General features: G+C 39.1%; 3 protein-coding genes across 12 annotated transcripts; 2 read left to right on the forward strand and 1 right to left on the reverse strand.

Annotated features, from left to right (window-relative positions):
- The first annotated feature begins 56 nt into the window (after nucleotides 1-56).
- LOC135615552 (calnexin homolog 1-like) lies at nucleotides 57-4,139 on the forward strand. The gene is made up of 6 exons (XM_065114203.1): nucleotides 57-215; nucleotides 300-369; nucleotides 2,160-3,292; nucleotides 3,398-3,469; nucleotides 3,635-3,751; nucleotides 3,845-4,139. Exons 1-6 carry the CDS (start codon nucleotides 135-137, stop codon nucleotides 3,986-3,988), a joined length of 1,617 nt encoding a protein of 538 aa, XP_064970275.1. The 5' UTR covers nucleotides 57-134; the 3' UTR covers nucleotides 3,989-4,139.
- Nucleotides 4,140-5,311: 1,172 nt separating this feature from the next.
- LOC103977120 (uncharacterized) lies at nucleotides 5,312-13,677 on the forward strand. 4 transcript variants are annotated; one of them, XM_018823755.2, is made up of 9 exons: nucleotides 5,313-5,487; nucleotides 6,242-6,684; nucleotides 6,986-7,171; nucleotides 8,404-8,511; nucleotides 9,180-9,383; nucleotides 9,457-11,495; nucleotides 11,962-12,933; nucleotides 13,017-13,322; nucleotides 13,428-13,677. In XM_018823755.2, exons 1-7 carry the CDS (start codon nucleotides 5,412-5,414, stop codon nucleotides 12,485-12,487), a joined length of 3,582 nt encoding a protein of 1,193 aa, XP_018679300.2. In that variant the 5' UTR covers nucleotides 5,313-5,411; the 3' UTR covers nucleotides 12,488-12,933; nucleotides 13,017-13,322; nucleotides 13,428-13,677. The 4 variants fall into 4 exon arrangements, with proteins under 4 accessions (XP_009390819.2, XP_018679300.2, XP_009390818.2 ...); XM_009392544.3 differs by having other exon boundaries at nucleotides 5,312-5,487; nucleotides 9,517-11,495; nucleotides 11,962-13,322; XM_009392543.3 differs by having other exon boundaries at nucleotides 11,962-13,322.
- On the reverse strand, nucleotides 12,017-18,939 carry LOC135615572 (scarecrow-like protein 1). Of its 7 annotated transcripts, none has more exons than XR_010488076.1 (5): nucleotides 18,788-18,939; nucleotides 15,660-17,182; nucleotides 15,125-15,280; nucleotides 14,765-15,013; nucleotides 12,017-12,152 (listed from the first exon to the last, which is right to left on the reverse strand). XR_010488076.1 is itself a non-coding variant. In XM_065114275.1 (4 exons), exons 2-4 carry the CDS (start codon nucleotides 17,066-17,068, stop codon nucleotides 14,900-14,902), a joined length of 1,665 nt encoding a protein of 554 aa, XP_064970347.1. In that variant the 5' UTR covers nucleotides 17,069-17,182; nucleotides 18,788-18,939; the 3' UTR covers nucleotides 14,624-14,899. The 7 variants fall into 7 exon arrangements, 4 of the variants coding, with proteins under 4 accessions (XP_064970347.1, XP_064970322.1, XP_064970335.1 ...); XR_010488071.1 differs by lacking the exon at nucleotides 12,017-12,152 and adding an exon at nucleotides 14,624-14,677; XR_010488074.1 differs by lacking the exon at nucleotides 12,017-12,152 and adding an exon at nucleotides 14,624-14,686.
- Nucleotides 18,940-22,976: the final 4,037 nt, after the last annotated feature.

The raw sequence follows: 22,976 nt of genomic DNA on the forward strand, positions 1-22,976 counted from the left end.
ACTAGTCACGGCGACGCTTTCATATTTACACCGTCGGATTCGCTTTAAGATGCCCACACCTCTCTCTTACATTTACCCCCTTGCTTCTTCGCGTCGTCTCCATTCCGATCTCGGTTCCCCTCGTTCCCATCACGATGGGCGGTAGGAAGATCGTCACGCCGTTCCTCCTCCTGCTGGTCGCGTCCTCTCTACTCCAGATTTGGGCTTCGGATCCGGTAATTTGTTTCCTCAGCGGTCTTTTATTCTGCAGTTGATGTTTCCGAGCTCTTGAATTTAAATTCTAGTGGGTTTTGATTCAGTGGTTCTACGAGTCGTTCGATGAGCCGTTCGAGGGGCGGTGGATCGTGTCCGAGAAGGACGACTACCAAGGTACAAGATTACCTCTTTCGAAACGTGATGATTTCGTCTTTTTGGTTTTGGCTGGTTGCTTCCCCCGATGTTTGATCGATGATACGTTACTGTTATTGGATCTGAGCAACATTGCGTTTAAGCTTATTGGTTCTCTTGTAAGAGCTTTCTACACTAAATTATTGATTGAATATACATGACTCAGATCTTCTGTGCTTCATATACTGAGGTGAATTGACTTCTTGATGTGTTTTGCCTCACATAAGTCGCAAATTGACTTAACTAGACCAAGATTTCTTTTTTATCACGACTGATCAGTTAATGTCGAGCTTTCATCAGTTTATGCCTTACCCGGAGCCGTTCGATTAATTTGTTGGTGTGATATACTTGCCGACCATCAAGTATTTGGATCGGTGTGGTTTGTAGTATTGTCCACAAATTTGGTGAGATTTCCAACACTAAAAGGGATGTCACTATTTGTTATATGATTCAAGCCTCCTTTGTAGAGGAAACGCCATGATCTGAGGTGCTCAGTTCGTATTAATGGGACATTTATCAGATTGAGATTCGCTAATACCTAGTGATGGATAGTTTGAGTTTGGAGAGGAATGCAAAATGTTATTTGCAGTTGTAGAATACGTTAAAAGGCCATCAACATTGATAAGCTAGTGAGAAAAGAGACGTCACAAAGATTCATCAACTGTGGAGTTACTGAATGCTTGATGGAACGTGGAGTTCTTTTCATTTGGTTCATCTATTTTTTTTATTACATACCTTGATCAAGATTTTACATCTTTAAAATCCTTCTTGCATCTGTGGATCTGAATGCCTGATGTGGATCACATTCGGTTTTTCATAGTTTGGATCTTTAATGTAGCAAGATTCAAGAATAAAGTTTCCCAAAAGTCATGGGAAATCTGGAGGTACTTGGTTACACTAGATATCATTATGGTGAAAATGGATAACTGTTCATTTATTCTCTGATTCCTATATTATAAATGAAAATTTTTGGCCTAATGGTTATGTTGGTTCAGTGATAAGTTTGATGGTTGTGCCTCCTCAAGTTAGAGTATGTTCTCTAGTTTGTGTGACATGAGCATATTTGTAATCGTAGTCTGAATTCGATGAAGCCTATATGTATATATTGAGATGTGCTAGTTTTGTGTATTGTTATGGTTAGGGGATAAAATGAGAGAGAATCGTCAAGAATGATATGGACATGTTCTAAGGAGAGGAGATATACACATGATCTAATTAAGATAGTACTAGTACTGCAAGGATAGGTAAGACTTAAGGGGATTTATATTAGAAACTATAAATATGGATATAAATGCTCTTGATTTAGTTGAGAATAATAGTAGAAGAAGATTCGTCAATCCCAAATATAATAGGGCCATAGCTCAATGGGTAGTTTAATCATGAACGATATGTGTGTAATTCTCAGAGCAACATACAACTATGTACTTACCTCAGCTTGAATTTGCTGTGGTGAGCAACATGCATACAACTATTTAAAGGTTTCCTATCCCAATGTTTACCTAAAGAAGTTCAATTATGTTCGATGACAATCCCTTCTCCTTCTCCTATGTTTCTAGTCTTATGGATGCATAGATATAGATTTCTTGCAGAGCAACATTATTTTCTGTGTTTCATTTCATTTGATGACTATATAATGACATCATTCTCTGTGCTATGCATTAATATCGACTCCAAGGGCCTGCTTTAAATTTACTTTCTCCTACATTTGCTGTCATTATGGTCTCTTGGTACCCACTGGCTTCCATCTCAGGTTTGTTGTATATGTTGATTAGGTCTATGGAAACACTCCAAGAGTGATGGTCATGAAGATTATGGGCTTCTTGTTAGTGAAAATGCTAGGAAATATGCGATAGTTAAGGAACTTGATGGACCCATCACTCTCAAGGATGGAACTGTTGTTCTGCAGTTTGAAGTTAGACTGCAGAATGGACTTGAATGTGGAGGTGCATATCTGAAATACCTCCGTGCTCAGGAAACCGGATGGATTCCCAAGGGATTCGACAATGAATCCCCATATTCTATCATGTTTGGACCTGATAAGTGCGGAGCCACAAATAAAGTGCATTTCATCCTCCAGCACAAGAATCCAAAAACTGGGAAGTTTGTGGAGCATCATTTGAAGTTCCCTCCATCTGTCCCATATGACAAACTCTCACACGTGTATACTGCTATTCTGAAGCCCGATAATGAGTTGAAAATTTTGATTGATGGAGAAGAAAAGAAAACAGCAAATTTCTTGTCTGCTGATGACTTTGAGCCAGCACTTGTTCCACCGAAGACCATACCTGATCCTGATGATAAGAAACCCGAGGACTGGGATGAGAGGGCTAAAATACCGGACCCTGATGCTGTAAAACCAGACGACTGGGATGAAGATGCACCAATGGAGATTGAAGATGAGGAAGCCGTCAAACCTGAAGGATGGTTGGATGATGAACCTGAAGAAATTGATGATCCTGAAGCCACAAAACCAGAAGATTGGGACGATGAAGAGGATGGAGAATGGGAAGCACAAAAAATAGACAACCCAAAGTGCGAAGCAGCACCTGGCTGTGGAGAGTGGAAGAAGCCAATGAAGCACAACCCAGCATACAAGGGAAAATGGCACGCTCCTTTAATCGACAACCCAAACTACAAGGGTATCTGGAAGCCACAAGAGATAGATAACCCTGACTACTTCGAGCTTGACAAACCAGACTTTGAGCCAATCGCCGCTATTGGCATTGAGATTTGGACGATGCAGGATGGCATTCTCTTTGACAATATTTTGATTTCTACTAATGAGAAAGTTGCCGAGTCATACAGGGCAGACACATGGAAGCCTAAATATGAAATCGAGAAAGAAAAGCAGAAGGCTGAAGATGCTGCTGCAGCGTCGCCCTCAGATGGACTTTCAGGTTTCCAGGTGACTTAACTATTCCACTAGAATTAGTTCCTGACATCAAGTTACTTGAGTTTGTTTTCCTTGTGCTTGACATTTATAATCATCACTATCTTGTTTGTATTGCAGAAGCAAGCATTTGATGTTCTTTACAAGATAGCAGATATTCCTTTCTTGGAGGCATACAAGATCAAAATAATTGTGAGTCCGATTGTACTTTCGCTTTCCCAAATTCTAAGCTTTTTGAGGAGTCCTTTTATTTTATCTAGCTACGGAACCGTCGCCATTGCATGATGTAGAAAATAACATTGTGCTGTTATATATTACTATTGTCTTTTTGGCGTCTGACCCAGCTTCTCTTTGCAGGATGTCATCGAGAAGGCAGAGAAACAACCTAACCTCACTATTGGAGTGCTAGTTGCCATAGTGGTGGTCTTCGCTACTGTCATCTTCAGGACACTCTTTGGCAGAAAGAAGCCTCAGGTGATTACTTCTGGTTCTGTTCTGCTTCATCATTCATTCCACCTTGCAGCTTAATATTACTTCGATTTCTAATATCTTCTTTGAATTATACAGGCTGCTGCCGCTCCGACTACTGAAGCCAAGAACGCTGGAGCTGCAGAGACCGATGCTGCAGGGAGCAGGGAAGAGAGAGAAGAGAATGGGAAAGATGACGATGCTTCGGCCCCTCGCCCCGGTAGATCTAGGAGGAAGACATAAATTAGCCAAGTTTTCAAGATTCGGATAAACTATTCCTTTTAGATTCGCACGTTCTGGAGCAAACCAAACCAAGAGTTTTTTGCCCCCGTGTTTGACAAACGTTACTTGAATTTATGATGTGATCATAGAAGGATATCTTCGTGTCATCCAACTCGGCAATCTCATTGCTTACATTTGAGAGTATTTATACAAGATATCGGCCATTTAGTTGATAAAAAATTTAATTGTTAATGGTAATATATATATATATATATATATATATATATATATATATATATGTACACATATATAAGATTAAAGGGGATATTCTAGGAAAAAAGATAAAAAAATTATTTTTTTTAGAAATTTATTTTATATATATATATATATATATATATATATATATATATAAAATTGTCGTAAGCTATAGGTTAACTTTGCTGCGGTTACATTGGACCGCGAGCCCTGGTACATTGGATATGTTCTTTTGAGTATAGTAATTATGATAAGGCTTGGCTGACGTCAGTCGATGTCTCACGCCTCGATCGACGCAATTGCACTCGATCAACCGAACCGGAAAATCGGTCGAGATGCATTAACGCCTACTCAGGCTCAACTCTTCACGTCACGCCAAACCAATGTCAGACGCCACCATCTGCCCTTGCAAGCGGGCACATCAAGCAACATCAAACTTCCCTATAAATACCCTTGCACTCTGAACGAGCAAAGAGGAAAGGACGGAGAAAAGAATACACCAGAGAGACACTTTAAACTCTTCTTCTTTCTACCCCCTCCACTAGACTTGATCGTCGAAGGGGTCGAGTCGAGCCTCTCGACCCGACCTGTGTGCAAGACTGCAGACCGAGCTTGTGCCCAACCGAGGAGCCCCCTCGGGCAAAGTCGGCCGACCCCGTCCTGATCAAACCGTCGCAACCGACCACCTCGGCGAACTCAAGGGCCGCACCAGGAAGATCCCGCCTTCCGGACCCGAACCGAGCCGCGTCGGCCCCGAGGCCACGGCTCAAAGTTGTTTACCACAACAGGTTCAATCTAATTCGATTGATGGTGCGGATAGGTCATGAATCCAATAAATTGGTTCATCCTCGAACCGAATCGGAGTTAAGATCGATTAGGACGACAGATGTTAGTTAAATTCACTCAGCGTGGTCGACGGGTTCAATCTAATTAAACCAATCCGACAAATTCGTTCATCGTCGAACCGATTAGGACGACAGCGCGCGGATCTGACCCGATCCATAATGGAGTCCTATGTGAACTGGATCTAACTTTAATTGGGTACAATCCGTTTCTGGCCAGGATCCGATACACGATAGTTCTAGTGTTGGTTTCGCGGGACCGTGAGTAGTCTTCTCGCCGTGTCGAGGCTCGTCCCCTCTGCCGTCGCTACAAACCCTCGAATTCTCTTTCGAGGATCGAGGCTGCGATGGAGAAAATCCCCGCTGCTTGCGCCATGGCGTGGAGCATCGAGCTCGAGAAGGGCCTCCGCTCCAAGAGCCGAGGTAAGTAGTCTCGCGCCCTACCGCTTTGCCTTCCCTCTTCATTCGACACTTCATCGAGCACTGCCTTGTTCTCCTTAGATAATAGATGCGCCGAACAAGTACTGTTATCATAGTGCGTCATTGGAGCACTTAATCGCTCTGTTTGACTCTTAAGGATCTTGGTTCTAAATGCTCGGTGACTGATCTATCACCCTTTCGACGAATTGCCTGTGTTGAACTGGTCATGTTATTTTGATTATAGAGTTATCTTATCTTTTATTTTCTCCGATTTTGAGCAATTGTGTTGTGCTTTTCATGAGCATGAGCGATGAGCGCGATGGTTCGGAGTTGCTATTGTTTAAAGAGCAGCAAAACCTAAATATTTAGCAAGTAATGATTGGTGCATGGAAAGAAAATATTCCAAGAAGATTATTAAATTTCTTAGGTAGATAATTCATGCTATCTTTCTTTTCTGGAGCATTATTTTTAGGTGAAAATGATGGATAAAGGAGAATCCACTCTATTCGATTAGGGTACGAAAATGTGGCTGTGTGAGATGGCAGAATTGTGTCACTGTCATTGTGATTAAGGAAATCTAGGCGATAAAGGCTTGGAATAGATGTTAAATTTAACGGGTCAAAGAACAAGAGGTCACCCTTTGTCTCCTTGGTCTGTGCTTCTTGTGCTTCTAAAAATTTACCTGTGTTTAAAGCTTTTGTTTACTTTATTTATCATCTATTTTGATTCACTTCCAATTTGTTGAGCCTCTTGTCAGATCAGCGCATTAGGGCAATTGAACAGATGGGGCCTATACTTCAAAAGTGGAGCACTGAGCCAAACATTACAAGGGCAATTGCAGACATGTATGATCTGGAACCAGGTGAGGACAGATTATTTGCTAACACAATCCTCCTTCGACTTGCCGATGCATTCATGCGTGGAGACAATTATACAAGGAGATGTATCGTGAAAGTTTTCCTCTTTGAATTGACACGTATTAGTAAGGAGGGCAAAAGGTATAACGGTATTCTAGCAAAGCGAAGAGTGCCTAATTCTATAGAGCTGCTTAAAAGAGTGAAAGTAGTTTATGACACAGGTGACACCGAGGCTAAGGCTTTGGCATTGCGGCTCTTTGGTTGTTGGGCTGATTTTGCCAAGGATAGTGCTCATATACGCTACATAATACTTTTGAGCTTGCAATCCTCCAATATCTCTGAGGTGAAACTAGCTTTTCTCACCTTTTTCTTTTAGTATACATTGTAGAGTTCATGTGTCATCTCCTTATTTATTTATATCAGCATATTCTGAAAATATCAAATCTAACATCTCATTATAAAAGAATTTTATGTGGAACATCAAAAAAGGATCTTATCTAATCATCCAGATATTCTCTTTTCTGTATCTTAGGATTGTCAACTGGCATACTGTAACGTATGATTCAGGAAATTTTCAATTGTTAAAAAGTCTTTCTTAATCCAAGCATAGTAAAGTAATGTGGCTTTTCATTTTTCTTTTGCAGGTAAAAGCATCATTATTTGCTGCTGGATGCTTTTGTCTATTGTCTGAGGACTTTGCGCATATCACATTGGAAATACTGATTAACATTGTCTGTTCAACACAATTGTCCTATGATGTTGCAATTGCAGCTATTCGTGCTATTTCTAGAATGCGATGCTCATCTGCTGTTGCATCCAGAGCTTACAAGGTGCATTGTCTTTATCACTACAGTTGTCTTAAAATTTATTGAACTTTAATTTTGCAATGAGATATATCAGTTTCTCAAAGTAGTTAATGTATAAATTCTGTAATAATCATGTGACTTTCTTGCAATGATAGATATTAGTTGCAACTAAAAAAGGACTTATAAAAAGAATATTGATTGAATTGAGATATTTTATTTATTGGATAACCTATATTAATAATAATAGTAATTAATCTAGATTTTTTTTATTGCGTATTCTGACTCCATTTTTTATCTTCGTTATCTGTGTGAGCAGTAGTCTTTAGTATTAGCTATTCTATTTTCTGTAGGTTGAGATACTAGATATTCTATGAATTTTTATATCTTCCAGTATGAGTCTTTCCTTCATTTATGACTATTTCTCAGGATGTTTACGCTTTTTATCGTTGTAGATAAATCAAGGAAAGACACATGTTCCATAGTTATGCCTATTCTTCTTCTTTTTTTTTTTTTGTCCAAGAGTTTTTGAGTGTACAGAAAGTAGAAATTGTCAATGTGAAAATTTTAAATACAAAATCCTTTGTCAACATGTTCCATAGACCTAATAAATAACTTACAAATCATCAATTAAATAGAAAATGCTTTATATAGAGAAAGAGTCCAGGCCTCTAAAATTATCCAAGCCACAAGATTTTTGTGTAGTTGGTAAATATGAAACTAATTTGATGCAAAACCAGGAAAAGGAGAGGCTGGATGCTGGAGCGTAGAATAAGTTGGACAAAAGTATGATAATGAAATAAACTGATTTATAGTTTGCTCACTGGCAGCAAAGTGAAAAAGGCTGTGATAATGAGTCAGTATAATTGAAGATGGTGTGCATGTGATACAGCTGGATGCATGTCTCTTGGTCCTTGAAAATTCTTATATTGTAAAGGGAATTCTCCTTATATGGGCCATTGATGAAGGAGAAGCAAAACTGGGTCCTGATCAAAGATGAAGCTTGCTCGTTATGTTCCATGTTTAAAATAAATAGGCAAATTTCTTTGAAGAAAGATAAAATTAAAATAGACAAAAACTTCACATGCAATTGAATATATACAAGTATGAATTCTCATTATTAGAGAAAACAAAAAAAGAAAACACATTAAGTTTTCATGTTATGTTTCTTGGAGGACTTGATTTAGAAAGATAGGATCATAGTTATAGTTAGCAACCACATGTGTGATTTTCTTATGAGTTGTTACTTTCTTTTTCAGGCAGGTAAAAAACTGTTATTGGGTCCGTTGCATGATGATCTTAAAGCTGAGATGCTGTCTTCACTTTCTAAATTAGCTTTCAGATCAACAATCTTGACCATTGAGCAGGTATCTTTTGTATATGTCTATTCTGGAATAAAATGAAAAACTCATGATAAAAACATTTCATTTTGTTGTCCATGTGCAACCATGAGGTCGATCTTGTTTAAATGGAAATTTAAATGTGTGATCCCTATGATTTTGTATCATTAATTGCATTTCACTTCTTACTTGTGGCAAAGATTCAGACCCTGCTAATTGTGTTCATCCTTAATTTTATTGGATATATTCTGATATTACCATGTAGCTAACTTTTATTAGTCCAATCTAAAATTCACAGCCAGGGAGTTACATAATAGTGTTATACAGATAGTTGACACACATTCAATTTAGCACCCCAATCCTAAGTACATTTAATGATTTAAATATCTTTTTTCATCTGATAAGCAAATCATTTACAGAGTAAGCTGAAATCTTGTGTCCTTCTATGCTGTGCTGTCATTTACCTTTTCTGCTTTCATTAAATCACTTGAGTTATATTGACAAATAGTTAATTCCAGTGAACATCATGTTCAGAGCTTTCTCCACTAGCTTCTGCACTAATCTTTATTCAACGTTACTGTTGCATTCTGACCGCCAAGAAGTCTTGTATTTACTTAGAAGCTACATTTCTTTTGGTGACATTGTACAGCATAACTTAGATTTATTTCTTTTTTTGGCCTCATATATTCTTGCAGGCAGAATTACTCTTATCATTTCTCAGCAATGATACCATTTATAATGTGAAGGCTAGAGCATTAAAATGTTTACATTTTCTTTTTAGCAGTCATGGCTGCTGTTTCCCTGTCATTGAAGGTGTAGTAGTGAAATTATTCCATATTGTTGATGACAATGATGTTCCAGTTAATCTTCAATGTGAAGCTTTAAGGATTCTATGCAAGGTAATAGTTTAAAGATATTTTTTATTAAGTTAGTGTGTTATTATCTATGGTAAATGTATATCCTTCTTTGTAGGTGTTTAGCAGTATGCTACCAGATGTGCTTCACATGGACCTGCTTGTTCTTGTTAAGCAGGTTCTGGTGATGGAAGAACAGTCCTTGAAGGTGAAAAGAGATCTTGTTATTCAACTTATTGTACACATCTTGTGCAGTCTAAAGATGGCAGAGAGAGGGCATAATTGTGCAGCCCCTGTTAAGTGGTGTGGGAGATGCTTTGAATTGCAAAGGAGTCCAAGGGCTGAAGTTTTGGCTTCTGAAACAGATGCTTCAGGAATCGCCTGCCAAGTTACGTCAATTGTCGTAGGTCATATCACATCAATGATTAAGCAAACGATAGCTGATTCCACTGGGGAAGACATAACCACAAAGACTGTCATATCCTGTAGTGAGTTGAAACAAGAATTCAGAAACAAACTTAGCCTTATTCAGCTTCTTGCGATAGAATATCCTTCGGCATCTTTGGTGGCTCTGGATAGGATAGGACATATCATACAGTCCCTCGAGAATATGCATGATAAGTCTGCATTGGAAAGTATCTGTGCAGGAGTTTCTCGGAAAGAATTTAATGTGAAAAGATGTGGACCTCTTGAATATAATAAGCAATATTCTATCGGTTCAGAAATTGCAATTTGCATACTCAGATTCACAAATGCTTTCATTAAGACACTAAATAATTGTAGCACTTATAACAGTGAAGTTTGTCAGAAAGTGAAGCTTCTAGTTAAGTGCATACAATCAAGCAAGTATTGTAATTGTGCTACTTATGAAATTTTCTGCCTCTGCCTGGATTCTTATACAGCATGCTCTTTAGTTGGAAATGCTAACAACAGAATACAGGATTCAGATGAATCAAAGACCGGTAGTGCTGATGGTTCCTATTATAATTTTAGCTGGGTCAATCAAGAATGGCAGTCACTTGAATCCATCAGAAGTATGCTGCAAAATCAAAATTACTGGGCGGCCTACAGAGCTGGAAAGTACTCTTGTCTTAAAGGGCTGTGGTTTTCAGCAACTTTTACTTTTAGGAAATTGATATGCCATGTAGAATCAGTCTGCCTTTCTTGCTGGTTGAAATGCTTGATGCTGTTAGCTGGTTGTGAAACTGAAATTAAACTGCTGCTTTTTCCTAAAGCAGGCATCACTTTGGTCAGCGGGATGCAGACAGAAAACATGTGTGACAAGATCTTTACCTCTATTGTGGGAGATCAAAGCACAAGTGCAGACTTGCATGGATGGGAAGGGAAGATTGCAAGAGTTTATGGTAGAATATGCTCTGCAGAGAAAACATTGGCATCAGCTGGAGCGTCAGATGGTGTCTACTGCTTCCAGAGGTGGTTCCTCAATCTCAGAGCCAAATTTTTTGAAATCATGATGGAAATTTTTGGACTGCTTAATTCACATGAACTGACTATTGTAAGAGTTGATGGTGAGGAAGGAAAAGGCAAAGTTTGCATTGAAGAAGTCACGCAAACTATGAGCACTCTGATGTGTGGCTTTGCCTATGAGTCTTTACGGTTGAATAATTTAGCTAAAGACTATGATCTTCTTGCTTCATCTTTCTTGGATACTGACGGCCAAAGCTTTAGGAGAATCTCAGCAATGGCCCTTAACTGCTCCTTGTTGGCCTTTTGTACTGCTTTTACTGTGCACTTCCCCTGTTCACTTGTTTACAAAAATGCCATTTCATGCAACTTAGGAAATGTTTCAGAGTTTTCATGCACTATGATCCTACAAGATCTTACCGAGCGTTTTTGGACCGTGGATAGCAAGATCTCTGAGCAACTTCAGCAGATTTTGACTTCCTTCTGCAAAGAAGAGGACCACTTATTTCCCAGATCACGTATGAGTACTTCTGGTCATACAGAGAGGGCTACTTTACTAGTCTGTGAGTTTGCTATATCAGGTATTCTCCACATTCAAGAAGATGCAAAGAGAGTGAAAAATGAGGAGGATCTATTTTCACTATTATTGCGAGGTCTGCAACTTCTCTCTGATGTTATTAGAAGATGGATGGAAATACCTTTCCAAGTCCCCAAGTATTTCTTTAGAGTGAGGTGCGTATGCTAAAGCTATTCATTTTATAGTTTTTGTTGCATGAGAGTTTATTTCGGTATCTTGGAAAAGTGAAATTTTATTCCAAAATGTTAAAGTCTGTACAAAACAATACAGGAAAATACATCAAAGTCCAAACACACCCTCCAAATTCAACCTATAACCACCACTTCTAACTAATTGGACAAATATTCTTCAACAATTTGAGTTTCTGTAGGTTTAATAGAATATCTTATCTTTATGATGATATGACAAGTGAAGATGGTCTTCGGTAGTCCAGTTGAATTTCACAAAACAACCATGGGGAGTTGCCGCCATTCCTTATCTGAGATGGTAGCGCACCACGACCTTTTGGTCTTTGTGGCCTACACTGTGTGGCTCTGGGGCCCCAATTACGAAAAAAAAAAAAAGTCACTGGAGTTTCTCTTTGTTGAAACCAATTAATGTTGAACATCTCTGCTTATACAGGCCTTGCATTGGTGCTGAGCTCTTCCTTCTCGATGCTGATTCCAGAAACAAAAGTGAAATATCTGTTTCACAAGGTTTCCAGTTGTCCCTCAATGTTTGCATTCAACTTAAGAACACATCAAGAATCCCCCGTTTACAAGATGCCAAGTTGTATTGCATTCTTGCCACAAGACCATCTGAGCAGTTATCAACTGAAAAAAGGACGGAAGACTGTTTCAGTGCTTGCAAAACTGATGAAATGGTTGAGTTGAACAATATGCTACTGATGTTTGTAAAGGCTAAAATGGGAAATGCCAACGAAGTGAGCCCTAAGGATAGCGGTGGAGATGCCTGGGTGACTGCTTGTCTGTGTTTTGAACCTAATGAACAAGGCCAGGGCTTTTCGTCATGTTTGCTAGATGTTTCTGAATTCCCTGATGGATCTTATCAAATCAAGTGGCACAGTTGTTGCATTGATGAGAGGGGGTCTTATTGGAGTCTATTGCCTCTGACCACTTGTGCACTATTTACAATCAAGAAACTCTGAATCTCAGATAATTTTGGGACTTAGTAATCTCTCCACAACAAACATCTGATCATATCATATAGATGGGATGTCGAGGGCTCGAGGCCATTGTGGGTGCTGCGTTCCCTAATGTTGTGTGTGAAATATCCTATCTGCATCTTGCATCTGTTCGTTTTGAAATATCTTTTAGGTATCCGCATTGTCGTGAGCTGGTCTGATATCGCCAAATGCAGTTTGCAGTATGATGGTTTTCGGTGTCATTGAAGCCCTGACAGAAACTAATTCTTGCTTAATGCTGATGCCACACTGATGGACATTCATAATGCTTAGTCATTATTGAACTGAGTTGGGCACAATGTAAACCAAGTAGTACCACTGGACGAACTATGTTTGATGTTGTCATGACCGGAGCCAATGCCACATAAGTATTAGTGAAGTCATCGTGGAGGAGTCTTCCACTTTCTAAGGTATGCAAAACCTCTCTAAGTTTTCTAATGCAGATTGGTTGCTTTTGATGGTTGGCATCAGCCGAAAATATGGTGGTAAACAGGAGAGTTGACTTGATGCTGATCTCAACAAAGGAGTTGTTTTTCATCAACCCATCCAGTGGTGGTTCTAGCTTCTATGTTGATCTCCTATGCCACTCTATTATTGCTTCACCGAAACCTACCCCAAAGGAATAATGTCAGAAATGTTTGTAGATTTCATGAAGTAGGACTACAGCAGTAATGCCTCACTGATGTCTGCAAATTACCAGACCTGCTTTAAGGGTTTGGTGAAATGCTTCAGAAGGTGAGTCAGTTCAGAGTTCTCTCTCTTTACCTGATGATAATATCAAGATGGCCTTTCTGTGCAGGTACGTAACCTAAGCTAAGAGACCAAGTATCTTCTTATTCAATTCCTTTCAGTTGCATCATGACTGTGTCTAATATTGCATTCTTATCATGTTACAATATTGCAGTCATTGTCTGTTCTTTGGCTCTCCACGGCATGTTTCTTGCCTGCAGCAACTTGTGAGATGTCATCATCATTATCCTAAGTTATCTGTGGGTAGTACTGTGCAGTCGGCAAAAAGAAAGCCTCCTTGGCGATGTTGCCATCTACTAGTGTTCCCTTGTGTTTTGAGGTCTAGTAATCATTACATTGATCCTGTTAGAATACCAATGTACAACATATATATATATATATATATCTAGTAATCATTACATTGATCCTGTTTCATGTACTACATACAGTCTCATATGTCCCTCTTGAAATGTATTACACCTATTTGACACTTGTATGTTACATGCAATTAGGAGCAGTTTTATCAACAGCAATTCATCAACAAAGTAGAGCAAAAAAATCTTAGAGGAGAAACAGAGGAGTAAAGCCTTTTGGTTGAGGATGGATGTAGGTCTCGTTTGATAACAATTTCACTAAATTGTTATGGAATTGGTATCGGTATTAGTATATATATAAATGATATGACCAGCTGTATAGATTTAAGATATAGACGATATAAAAACTTTTATCATTTCTTCACTATATAATCCTATACATCCTATATACTTCTAGGCTTATTTTCTTAATATTATAAAAAATAAATTTTAATGTATTATGTGTTATCATTATTTTATTTCGATGTGAACTTGAAATTATTAAAACACATAACTCTCTAATATTATCGATAAAATTGAATTTGCTCTTAGAAAGGATAAAGAAGATTTGGATGACTCTGAAAAACCAACTGGTGTGTGTAAGATCACCAAAACCAAATCAACGCATCTAAAGCATGCAAGCAAATAATTTCCAATTATAAAGTTTGTCCTACCTAAACAAAATAGCTTAATCTTTTAGTAAGTCTGATATCTTAGATGTAAATTTATAATTCTAGATTAATACAACATCTCTAAACGAATATTCTAGATTTATTTATCTGATGAGATTTTAAATCCTGAGCTAACATTTTTGGGTGTAAAAATTTAGTGTACAGACTAGAATCAGTCATTAAACGGTAAAGACTTTTTGGCTATTAATAGTAAACAATCAATATCAAATCTCATATGGTATAACAAATAGTGACGATCTAAACATGGAGTATGCATAACGTGATCAAGCAAAAATACCAGAGAAAAAAAGGGAATGCAACACCCACTTGAATTCCTGTAAGAGATCTGGTCCAATAACTTGGTAGATGTCTTGATTACCGACTCACAAGACAGCAAAAGTCTGTTGAGACTGGAAATTAGATTTTTGAGCCACAGAAAATAAAATGCCAGCGAAATTTAGACGATTATATATACACATCAGACTTACCCCAGCAGCAACTGAGTCGAGTGTAAACCATGTGATGTGGCAAGAATGCTTTATTTCCATGCCGAGGCAACGATTAGAACCTTGTCTTCCCAGCCGAAGTAGAGTGCCCCGTTTTCCTCCTTGGCCTTGTACCTATCACAGTATGATTTCAACAAGGCTCCTATTGATCCATTGACGCTGGTGCTGAAGGGACATGGTTTGAACCCGGCCATCGTCATTCTCGCCCTCCACTTTCCTGCAACCTCGTACCTTTTTGGTTGGAGTTCGAAATTGTGTTCTTCAGTAAGATTTTTAGACTTACGTTTCGATAAAAAAAAAACACTCCAAACATTTAGATAGATACCACGACAATAGGCTTACCTCTCTATGCGGTCAGCACCTTCGCAGGCCACGATGTTGACGATATCTCGCGCAAGACACTGCCTCTCCACGTTCATTCGATCCGTGCTGTCCCTTGGAAGAGTTGCATCGAGTGATTCAAAGACCGCCGTATGATAATTGTAGACCTCCACGAACCTATAATTTCATATGGCCAAGTCATCAGGAAATAAGAGCATGTAACTAACATATGTTACCCCTAAAACATAGAACGACCAAAAGCCAGGGACATATATGTATGCAGATACAGAGGAGAGGCGGTGTATCCACACACCATCATTCTTCATGAGAAAATAAGACCTCGAAGAAATTAGGTATTTCAAGAAAGAAAAGAAATGGATTTCCATTTTTTTTTCGGAAGAAAAAACCTGCATTCATTTGTAATGAGGAGAACAAAACAATGATTATGACATAATAAAGCTCTAAACTCAAGTTAAGGAAAATGGTATACGGATGCATTTGTAAATAATAGCAACAGCTTACGTAACAAAAATCGTGGGTTTTCAGAGGAAGCAACCTCGGGAAGAATGGGGCTGTATTAGTGTTCATATCCTGCTCGATAAGAGTTACCAACTTTGGGCTCAGCCCTTTCACCATTCGAAGCATCTGATCTCTCTGGTTCACTGTTGATACACTCTCATCTGGCATGTGATGTAGCTGAAACGCAAAGTTGACCACAAGTGCCTCCCCTGATCGGCAGTCAAGCATTTCGGGTGTTACATCGCTGGTTTTAGCAGCTATTGCTTGAAACTCGAATGGAACACCGAGCTCCTCTGCCAGCTTCTCAAGGCGCTGACCAATTATCTCCAAACCTCCGACTGCCCGTTGCACTGACTCGGGATCATCAACACCAGATATTCTTAGGTGTGGCCGTTTGCTGGGCCACGTCGAAAGAGTTTGTATCAAGTTTATGTATTGACTTCCTTGGTTTATGTCAAAGTCTATGATATGAACTTTTTCTTCATCTCCTAATGCTTCAACAATTGTATAATTTGCTGCCATGTAACCGAACTTAAAGCATGGACAGACCTCGAACAGTATCTGCATCGCCGAAAGCCGATCGGAAGTAGGGGGTTCCTTACATCGTAGAGCCTTATAAATACCTTGTCCTGAAGAAGCTATTCTTGCTGCAAGACCTTCCACCATGTAGGCAGCAAGCCTTTGAGGAGGGTCTCCTTGAATTGAAACTATTTGGCGAAGCTCAGTTATGATGGCTTGTGCTTCCTCCATGCAGCCTACCGAGATTGCAGCTGCACAGTCAAAAAGTAGCTGCTTAGGAGTTGGAGGTTCTCTATTGCTGCCAATACAGCTGATGCTTAAATCTGATGAGGACTCTTTTGGTGAGCAAGGAACTAATAGGTCCTTGATAGGCTCAGTCCAATTATCTTCAATTCCCACAACCTGGTCGGAATCCACCAAGTCCTCATCGTTGTCATTCAGTAATGCCTGCTCAAGCTCTCGAAGCTTTAACCTGATTTCATCTTTGCCATAGTCTATTTCTTGCTCTGGACTTGGATAATCAGATAAAGAATGGGATGCCTGATGAGAGACGTTAGAGCCTGCTGAGGAATCAGGACACTGAACTGCAGCAATGCAAGAGCTGTATGGATTTTCTGACAAAATAGATGAGTGAAAGTTTGCTATCAACTGATAGGGAGCTGATGAAACTTGAGAATAGTGTTCTGGAATGCTGGATATAGACATGTCAAGTGGATTAACATGTATCATTTCTGATGATGAATCAATGAAGTGTTGCTGAGGATGTAAGTCTGATTTATAGGAAGCAGGCCGATGGTCGTACATCCGCTTATCAGCACCACTTAATATTTGCCTTGGCAAACCCGAGTTCTCACCACCACTTTTATTTGCATGAAGGTTGGAGTCACCATTGGCAGTAGATGAATCCACAGACCTTATCATAGACATGCTTATTTTTCCTAATATACTTTCACCACTGAACAAGAAGTGCAGTTTACCAAGTTGAAAGGCTTATTAATCTGATTGCCTGGTTCAAACCAATTTGCAACAAACACAATAGCACTGAGATCACAAGAAAGAAAGAAAAAAGTCAGAAAGGGCTAAATTGTTTACCATGTCAATCACATATCTATATGAGAATATACAATGGCTTAATCTATAAATTTCTAACCCTCTTGCTAAATATGCGAATTTGAGACAAAAGTATAATGCCAATCTCTGGTACAAATGGATGCATCACTACAGTGCAATTGCTAACAGTAACTTGTAAAGAAACATGCTAGGTTAAGGAACCGTAAAATAACAAATGAAATAATGGCATCGTTAGCCGCTACATTAACCATGGATCATAATAACCATGTTCTGATTTGTTACTTAACCGGAGAACAGTATATCATGCTGCATCATGGAAGTGGTGGAAAGATAGCACATTTCAGGACAGATTTTTATATCATTTTAATCAATTTGCTATTATTTTTCAGAAGAATCATTGAAAGTAACAAAATGGCATAGTTCTTCTTCTTCAAGGAAAAAAAAAGTCCAAAAGTCCAACTATTTCACAGGTTAGCCAGTTTGCTTATACTCTTGTTGAACAGAGAATAATGGAAACTTCAGAGTCACCCAAAGACCTGGTCAAATCCAATAGCATTATCTCCACAAGGATTCCAACCTAAAAACTCTCACAGAGGGAAGAGGCAAAAGCAACCTCTATGGCAAGGCATGGTCATAATCAGATATGCAAATTTTATCACAACTAAGAAGTTCACAAGCCCGACAGCTAAGAGGATCAATGTGTCACAAGAATCGGGATTAGTTCATGTTTTTCTCCTTTCCTAACACCTCCCAGATAATTGAAAAGATGAAGTTCTTTCTAACAGTGAGCTTTGTTATCTTACAGATCATGTTTTTTTCAGTTATGGCACAATCTACTCATTTTCATCAATGAATTACACAAGGATGGTACCCAATAATTATGCAGCATAATGATTTCTCTGCTTACCCACCTCTATTAATGTTTTCATATATTAAGGAAATATACCACCTATCAAGTCATCGACCATTTTATGCCCAATTACCAGTAATAAGAGAACATTGTGCTTGTACAATCGAATTGAACATGAGAAAGAACCATATGGAATGGCTGATCTATATTTATAAGAGGCAATGCACTATGATTAGCACCGAATGGTAACCAAAACGATGCATCAAAACTGACTTAAAAGCTAAAGTAAACAAGAGAATTGTTAAGCACAGAGAATAGAATTTGACTAAAGTAAATATAGCTTCTAGAATCATGAAGTGGTCATCCAAACAAAGACACAACTGTCTCAACAACCTCCATGATTTCATAATGAGATCGTCCAAACCAAGGCAAAACCATAAGCCTCTTGACCACCGATGATCGATCAACTCGTAGCGGATTTGCCAGAATCAGAAGTAATGAACAGAGCACGAATCCCGAACCACATCCTGAAGAACCCTTGATCGAGAACCAGGCAACTTCCAAGAATTGAGATAAGATAAATCCCAACCCCAAGAATCGAAGCCAAAGTTCCTTCCCCAATCCCAATCGTTACGATCGATCGTGTATTCTTTTACAGCAAAAGCACGCAGTACCCAATCAAAGAAGGCAGAAGAAGGCACGATCGATCACACACGGGGTATTACCTGCTCTTCAATCGGCGGGGGCAGGTGATCGACAAGTGAAGACGAGGACAGTAGGAAGCAGTCGGCAGAGAAGGGAAGAGAAGTGGTGGAGTCGAGAAGGAGGCCGACGAAGAAAGCGGACGACGGAAAGAAGGGAAGAAGAGAAATTAAATGAATAATAAATATATAAATTAATCAAGGATATTGCCATATTACCATGGGCGTTGGGACAAAGAAGAATAGTAATCCCGCACGGCATACTTTTACGCGAAATCTTACGCGCAAAAGATTTCACCCCAGATGAGCTCTATGATTCTTATCCGACGGTCGGCCAATGATAGGTAGAGCGCGGACGTGATAATATAGCGTGGCCATAAGACGGCGGTCGGTTATCGAAAGCGAGAAACGCAGGGAAACGAAACGTGGGTTCGCTCTGAACGCAGCGATTGCGCAGAAGCCGTGGGTATTTTATACCGTCCCGAGTTCTACCACCCTCTTGCACGATGATTGGGCGTGACGTGAGACCTGAATGTGGGGTCCACTGTTTAAATGGGTGGGATTAAAAAAGTAATACTGATTTGCTCATGTACCGGTGGTTAGTGCAGATATATATATATATATATATATATATATATATATATATATATATATATATATATATATATGTATGTATATGTTTGTATGTATAATATATATGTATGTATGTATTATATATATATATATATGTATGTATATATATAATAAAAATAAATATTTTTATTTAAAAAATAATTATTATGTGATCGTGTAATATATCCAAGGTTGAGGGTCAACTAATTAAAGTATTAACCTATTTAGTTAAGATTTTAAGTACTTGATAGCAAGGTCCATGATCGAATCTCTTTTCCACTACTTATCTAATATTGGGTCTTTTAGTGCAAGCACGCCTACACTTTCGTTTTCTTATTGATTTTTTTTTTATTTTGAAACACATTTTCTCACTTGAAATCATTTATGTGCATTTACTCTAAAAAAAATTATCATGATTCCTAATTGTTAATATCATCTTTTATCGGTATCCTTCTTCCTCTTAGATTAATGTTACTAAATATGGTATTTTTATGGGTTAATTACATATTAATTCTATAGTTATTTGTAGTTATACTTCTTTAGTATCTTAGTCTCTAAACTTAAAAATTTTACATTGAAATTCATATAGTTACGAGGGTAAACCATCTAGCTTCATTTATTCTAATATCTAGCTTCATATACTCTAACATCATCGACTTTATTGATAAAAATATAAACATAAAAAATAAAAATATAATTTTAATATTTTAATTGGTAGTACTAAACATCGTCAGTGGTGGTGGACGATGATGTTGCTAGAGCCACGGGTGGCTGTTGTGGATGAGGAGAGCGACGATGAGAGATGAGGGTTGCTTTGCATCTGTGTCGATACAATTGTCAAGTGACGAAATAGCCACTCTGCATCTGCATCAACAGCCCTTTCGTCACTTGATAATTGTGTCGACATTGACACATATGTAGAGCGACGAAAAGATTGCTTGGGTGTCTATTATAGATAAGTAGAGCGATAACAAAATGTGAGGGTTGCTTTGCATTTGTGGCGATATCGACACAGTTATCGAGCGACCCTTTCACTGCTTTGCATTTGTATCGGTATCAAGTAGTTGCCGAGCGACAAAAGGGTCACTTGATATCTGCATTAGTGGCCCTTTGTTGCTCAGCAACTGCATCAACATCAACGAGGATGTAAAGCGACGAAAATATCACATAGTAACTAAGTCACAGAATTGCCAAGCAATGAAAGAGCCACTGATGTAGATGTCGAGTGACCATTTTGCTACTCGATAACTGTTGATGTCGATGCAAATGCAAAACAACAGAAGGATCTCTCGACAATTGTGTCGGTATTGACATAGATGCAAAGCAGTCCTCATCTCTCATCGTCGCTTTTATCATCCACAACAATCACCCAAGTGGCATTTTCGTTGCTCTACATCTACGTTAGCATCAAATGATGAAAGGGCCATTGATGCAAATATCAAGTGGCTTTCACCTTTCGTCTTTGTTTTCCTTATCCATAATAGTCACTTATAGCTCCCAATGACATCGTCGTCCGTCACAATCGACACCATCCAACACTACAAACTAGAATGTTAAGATTATCTTCTTTAATTTTTATTTTTATATTTCTGTTAGAAAAACTGATGATGTTAGGATAAATGGAGTCAGATATTTTATTTTTATAACTATAAAAATTTTAATATAAATTTTTTAAGTCTAAAAATTAAAATACCAAAGAGATCAAACAATAAGAAATATTCAATAATCAGCCCGTCCGAAAGAACCATTATCACATAGATACACCTTTTTCATTCTTGGTACAGACAATTGAGACTTGGAGATGTGATGGTCTTTGTTGTTGTTAAAGACGCCGAATGCCATGTTCTCCAAGAGGCTGTCATTGAGAGCAGTGGTGGCAATGATAATCCACTGCAAGAATGCATGAAATAGGACTAGAAATCTCTCTTGCTCAGTCTGCAAGGAGATCGAGGGAGGACTGCTCACCAATCTGCAACCCTCACCAGCTTCTCTCTTTCCTGTACTACCACCTTAGAATCACAAACAAGTGGTGGCATAGTCTTTTCTAAGATCAGCCAGATGAGATGACCCGCCTTTGCACACCAAAAGCAACCCTGAGCTAATGCCTTTCAGTGGAAGAGCTTTGGGAAAATAGAAGAGTGGGCAGATGCAGGAAAGAAAGCTGAGGAGGGCATCAAGTGTTAGAAATGTATCTCATATGTAGGATGTATATGACACACTTGAATCTAGCTCACTCAAGAAATCTATATCTTTTTGGGAGATGAGCAGCAAAGATAGGACTTGATCATAAGATGTACCCTGCTCGCCACTCGCTCGACGAAATGCGACCCGACCCGCCCTCCCTCGAACCCTTCATCCGACGCCTCATTCGCAGCGACGGCGGCGCGATGGACGAGGCGTTGGAGGCCATCTTCCCTGAAACGGCACATCATGGTAACTCCCATTCCAATCCCGAAATGCAGGGAAGACCGACGTCGCGTGGCGCCATTGATGATGCAATCCGGAATTGCCGGTAATGATTTTACTACCAGTTACATCACCCAGGCCTCCTGTATTGCCAACAAATGCAGGGATGGAAACTATGGCAAGGTCTTCGGTCTCCTTTAGCCACTGATAGCAGGTAGTTTCATTCCCAAGATCTGTGTTTGTCTGTCCATCCTCGAGCTCAGGGATTACGCCCCTGATCTGATTACCTACACTACAATGGTCGATGGATTGTGCAGGATCGACGGTATCGTCGATGCGTGGAACTTGTGGATGGAGATGGTGACAAAGGAAATTAAGGCAAGCGATCACGATAAAGTTAAAAGCTGTACCACGAGATGTGCAGAAGGAGATTCACCGATAGCACAGTGAGCTGCAATACCATGATTGATTTCGTGATTGTGAATGCATGGGCGGGTGGGAGACGAAGTTGATGTGTTTGAGGCAGCGCCCAAAAGGAAGGAATCAAGCATGATGTTATCCCCTGTAACGGACTGATGTTTTCCGAAAGGAGGACAGGATAGCCAAAGACATGAAGCTCCTATGAGAAGATGCAATTGATGGATCACCCAGCAGCCTATTGTTTCAACACATACACACACCATTGATCTGGGAAAATTGTGAACAGTTCTGAATGCCATTCTTAATGTTGGTTGCTCCCTAGAAATTTGATCCTGCTATTTGCTTGTCAGGCAACTATGCCAAGAGAACTGGAGGCATGCTGCATTGCAGCTAGAGGAAATAGTGGGGAGCAAATAGTCAATGCCTCAGGGACCTTGCTGCTGCTATTGTGGCTGATGCTATCTCTGCATCCATTATATCACTGAAGGATGGAGTCTGAAGCAGTTGGTCATATCCATTATATTATTCATCTCCCTGGAAACCATTCAGGTACTGATTTCAAGACACAGAACATGTAGAAAAATAAGCAACCATATAAATTATCAGTAGAACTAGACATCTATCATGACACTTGTATTTCACCATTAACCTTTTTGAACTTCTTGCTAAATATCTGTGTCAAGCATGCAACTCTAATAGGAGAATTTTGGCATTTTATTTGACAGTGAAAGATTGACTTAAGATGTTTCATAATCTTTGGTAGCTATATGTAATT

This window comes from Musa acuminata, chromosome BXJ1-3, assembly GCF_036884655.1.
Source record: "Musa acuminata AAA Group cultivar baxijiao chromosome BXJ1-3, Cavendish_Baxijiao_AAA, whole genome shotgun sequence".
NCBI classification, from domain to species: domain Eukaryota; kingdom Viridiplantae; phylum Streptophyta; class Magnoliopsida; order Zingiberales; family Musaceae; genus Musa; species Musa acuminata.